The 4,217-nt window shown below is 40.1% G+C and overlaps 1 protein-coding gene across 1 annotated transcript; it reads left to right on the top strand.

The window, feature by feature from the left end:
• Window positions 1-2,793: 2,793 nt before the first annotated feature.
• LOC308240267 (zinc finger and SCAN domain-containing protein 21-like) lies at window positions 2,794-3,626 on the top strand (the record flags this gene model as incomplete). The annotated part of the gene is given in 3 exon segments (XM_080653153.1): window positions 2,794-3,165; window positions 3,169-3,435; window positions 3,438-3,626. Coding segments are annotated over 3 exon segments (828 nt in total).
• Between the last annotated feature and the right edge of the window lie 591 nt (window positions 3,627-4,217).

Raw genomic sequence — 4,217 nt, 5'->3', positions numbered from 1 at the left:
TCAAACTTAAAAGAAGTTTTCATCCTCCAGCCTTGTAGAATTGACAAATTTTCTGAGAAGGTTATACAATTCTTAGTTTTAGCATATTTTCCCAACACTACTTCAGGTGTGGCCAGGCAAAAAAGGAGGAATATGAAAAAGAAACTGGCAGAAGGTAAATTCAGATACCATTGGGAACAGTGGAAAGGAAATTCTTCCAGAGAATAGAATCAGGGTCTAAGCAACATCACATTAGTCCCTAAGTGTGGAGGCAGACTTTACCATATTTTTCAGCAGTCATTCAGAAGTTCTATTGACAGCTGTTAACTTCTCTGTGCCTCCCACATTCCCCTTTTTGAATGGGGATATTTATCATAGTTATCCTGCTCCTGCTTCATCATTGTAGATGGGCATAGCAGATGATTTGTCTTTTTAGTGCACAGGTCCCTGGAACAAGAGGAGCCACATCCTACATGTTGGGCCAGATACAATGACATATTGGGCTGCAGATTGTCTCCATTGGAAAAAGAATGAGTGTGTAGGAAGAAAAATTGAAGTTTCCTGACCTGATGGGCAGACTGTGACAGAGTAAATGCTGTGTTCATCCCACCATTTCTACTTAATGGGAACACAGGGAAAAGGCTGTATTTCTTAGGCTTTCCTTCAGATATGTTGGGGGCTGAGTTTAGCCTATGGTGTATAGGCATAAGTGGTATGTATTAGTCTGTGTGCATATTCAGAAAAACCACTCTAGATATATCAAATAGAGATTGTAAGCAAGAAATTAGTTACAAAAGTATTGGAAGGACTGGAAAAGCAAAGGAAATAAGAGGGTTTACCACATTTCAGAAAGATGCTACTGCCTTTGGACTGGAGCCTACAACACATACTACTAACCTGATGAAAGTTGTCACTACCATGCCACTGCTATGTAGCAGGAAATCAGGAGCCTGCACTGCTATTAATGATGCTGAAAAATTGCTGTGGATGCGGCCTTTCGGAACAAATGCAATTATATTTTTCATAACTGTTTTTGCAATTTTATTGTGTTTCTTTATTGAATTTATTAAGGTGACATTGGTTAATAAAACCATACAGGTTTCAAGGGTACAACTGAAAAAAAACATCATCTGCACAGTGTATTGTGCACTCATTGCCCAAAGTAAAGTCTCCCTCAGTCCTAATTTATCCCCGTTTTGCTGACTCCCCCGACACTTTTCTTCCTGGCTATCACATTGTTGTGGTGATATAATATATAATTTTTTACTTAATTCCTTCACCTTTTTTTTTACCCAGCCTCCCAACCCCCCTCCCCTCTGACAGCTGTCAGTCTAATCTATTGTTCTATGTACCTATGCTTCTGTTTCTATTTTGTTTGTTAAATTATTTTATTCATAGATTCCACATATATGTGAGACCATATGGTATTTTTCTTTCTATGACTGGCTTATTTCACTTAGCATAATACTCTCTAGGTCCATCCATGTTGTTGTAAAACAGTGGTTCTCAACCTTTCTAATGCCGCGACCCTTTAATACAGTTCCTCATGTTGTGGTGACCCCCAACCATAAAATTATTTTTGTTGCTACCTCATAACTGTAATTTTGCTACTGTTAATGAATCATAATGTAAATATCTGTGTTTTCCGATTGTCTTAGGCTCTACAGCAGCAGTTCTCAACCTGTGGGTCGTGACAGGTTTTACAATGTAAAAGATAAGATTTCTTTCTTTTTTATGGCCAAGTAGTATTTCATTGTGAAAATGTACCACAGCTTTTTTTTTAAGATTCTTAAATTTATTTTTAAACAGAGAAGAAGGGAGAGGGAGAGAGAGAGAGAAAAACCTCGATGTGAGAGGGAAACATTGATCAGCTGCCTCCTGCACACCCACTAGCTTGTTCTCTCAGAGAAGGATATTCAAAATCTTCCTACATTTCTGTCAAGTGCTGTCAATGTATTGTTAGGTCCGTACATGTTATTGATGATCTTCTTGTCCAATTTTTCCTTTGATAAATGTATCATATCTTTACTTATTTCTTATGATGTTTTAGCTTAATTTATATTTTGTTGTATATTAAGATATCTATCTTAGCTTTATTTTTATTCATAATTGCCTACCAGTATTATTTACCCATTTAAAAAAATCTTTGTCTTAATTTTAACAATATTTTTGTATTTTCAGAATAACTTTTAAAAATTTTTTCAGAGAACTTCTGTAGTTAGGTTGCTATAATTAACCAATTTATATTTATTTACAGTTTTATTAAGGCTCATAGTTGACATCTTATTATATACTAAATGGCCAGAATATTATGATCTCTGAACACATAATAATCTGGCCACTCAGTGTATATCCTATATAATAAAAGGCTAATATGCAAATTGTCCCCTCGACCAGGAGTTTGACCAGCAGGCAGGCCGGCCAACTGCCCATGTCCCTTCTCCCTGGCCAGGCTGGCCGGACCCCACCCATGCACGAATTCCTGCACCAGGCCTCTAATATATATATATTATATATATATATTATATAATATATTATGCGTGGCCAGATTATTATGCATTCAGAGATCATAATAATCTGGCCACTCAGTGTATATTTTCCATCTATTATACTTTCTTTTTTTTCTTCCTTCATAAATTCCACTGCATGAATCACTTTTCACTTTTTGTTCTGCTGCTTTAAAATGTATACATTTTGAACTGTGACTCTGAATCATGGTTGAGCCTGTAGCCCTGAAGAACCAGAAACACAAAGGAACCGATATTCCTTCTAAAGGGCCCCATCTTTAGTGAGGCTGTTTCCGGTGTCCATACGATGACCAAGGTACTATGTGTGGCCACAGGTCTGGACCCTAGGCCTCTACAGAAGCAGGTGGAGCCTGTGATTGTGAAAGTTGAAGAGGAGGAGGAGAAAGAGAAGTGCTTTCCTAGCCTGGAGATGTTCAGCCAGTGCTTCAGGCAGTTTGAGTATCATGACATACTTGGCCCCCGTGAGGCCCTGAGCCAGCTCCATGTGCTCTTCTGTGAGTGGCTGAGGCCCAAGATCTACACCATGGAGAAGATCCTGGAGCTGCTGGTGCTGGAGCAGTTCCTGACCATCCTGCCTCAGGAGCTGCAGGCCTGGGTACAGGAGCACTGCCCAGAGAATGCTGAAGAGGCTGTCACTCTCCTGGAAGACCTGAAATTATAACTGGATGAACCAGGACAGCTGGTTTCATCTCCTCCAAATGAACAGAAACAGGCATGGGAGAAGATGTCTACTTCAGGAACAGCAAAGCAATCCCTGAGCAGCACCCAGCCACAGTCTGTGGTGACAAGTCCCAAATATGAACCTTGCGGACCCCTGTACATCCAAAAGACTGGTGAAGAGCAGGATTTTACTCCAGAACTAAGACAGAATCAAGAATGTAAATTGATCACCCAGAATGAAGAATCAACAGATATACAGAAAATTTCGAGGAGTCTCATGCAGAAGAATTCAAAAAGTATATTACTCCCATGGTTATTGCCAATAAATTTGAGGCCAGGTTAGAAAGGCAGTGGGTAAACCTTGAAAAAGAAAGAGGAACAAAAACCCCTTTCCTAGACAAAGATTCCAAGAAAGGTACAGAATTAATGCCTACTAAACCCGTCCCTTCCTCTCTGTAAGAAATCAATAAAATATACAAAAAAAGAATTATGATTTGTAAAGAACTGAGCAATTTGAACACAATCTACTCTGATTCAGAATAAATTTATAACATCTTGTAATAATAAATAAATAAATCCCATCTAATAAAATAGTAACATGCAAATTGACCATACCTCTGCTACGCCCACAAGCCACGCCCACAAGCCAATCAGGAGCGAATATGCAAATAAACCCAACCAAGTTGGCTGCAGCTACAGAGACCAGGATGGAGGCTTGGGTTTTCCTGGCAATGGAGGAAACCAAGCTTTCTGCCTGCCCTTGGTGGCCCAGGCCTCGCTTAAGGCTACAAAGTTTCAATTATAGAAGATAAATAAAGCCCAACAGAAATGGCTGCTGCCAAGTAGTGAGCAGAAGGCTTGGCTCCACTCCAGGCTACAAAGTTTCATTGTAGAAGATAAATAAATCCCAGATCCCAGGGCCTCTGCTTGGGTTGCCAGGGGGTGTTGCTGGCTTGCAAACCACCACAGTCCCCTCTCCCAGGCCGCCCCACATGCCAAGGGAACCTCCACCCTGATCCGGGACACCCTTCAGGGCAAACCAGCTGGCCC

This window comes from Plecotus auritus (genome assembly GCF_963455305.1).
Source record: "Plecotus auritus genome assembly, chromosome: X".
Taxonomy (NCBI): Eukaryota; Metazoa; Chordata; class Mammalia; order Chiroptera; family Vespertilionidae; genus Plecotus; species Plecotus auritus.
This window is presented reverse-complemented; position numbering and strand designations above follow the sequence as displayed.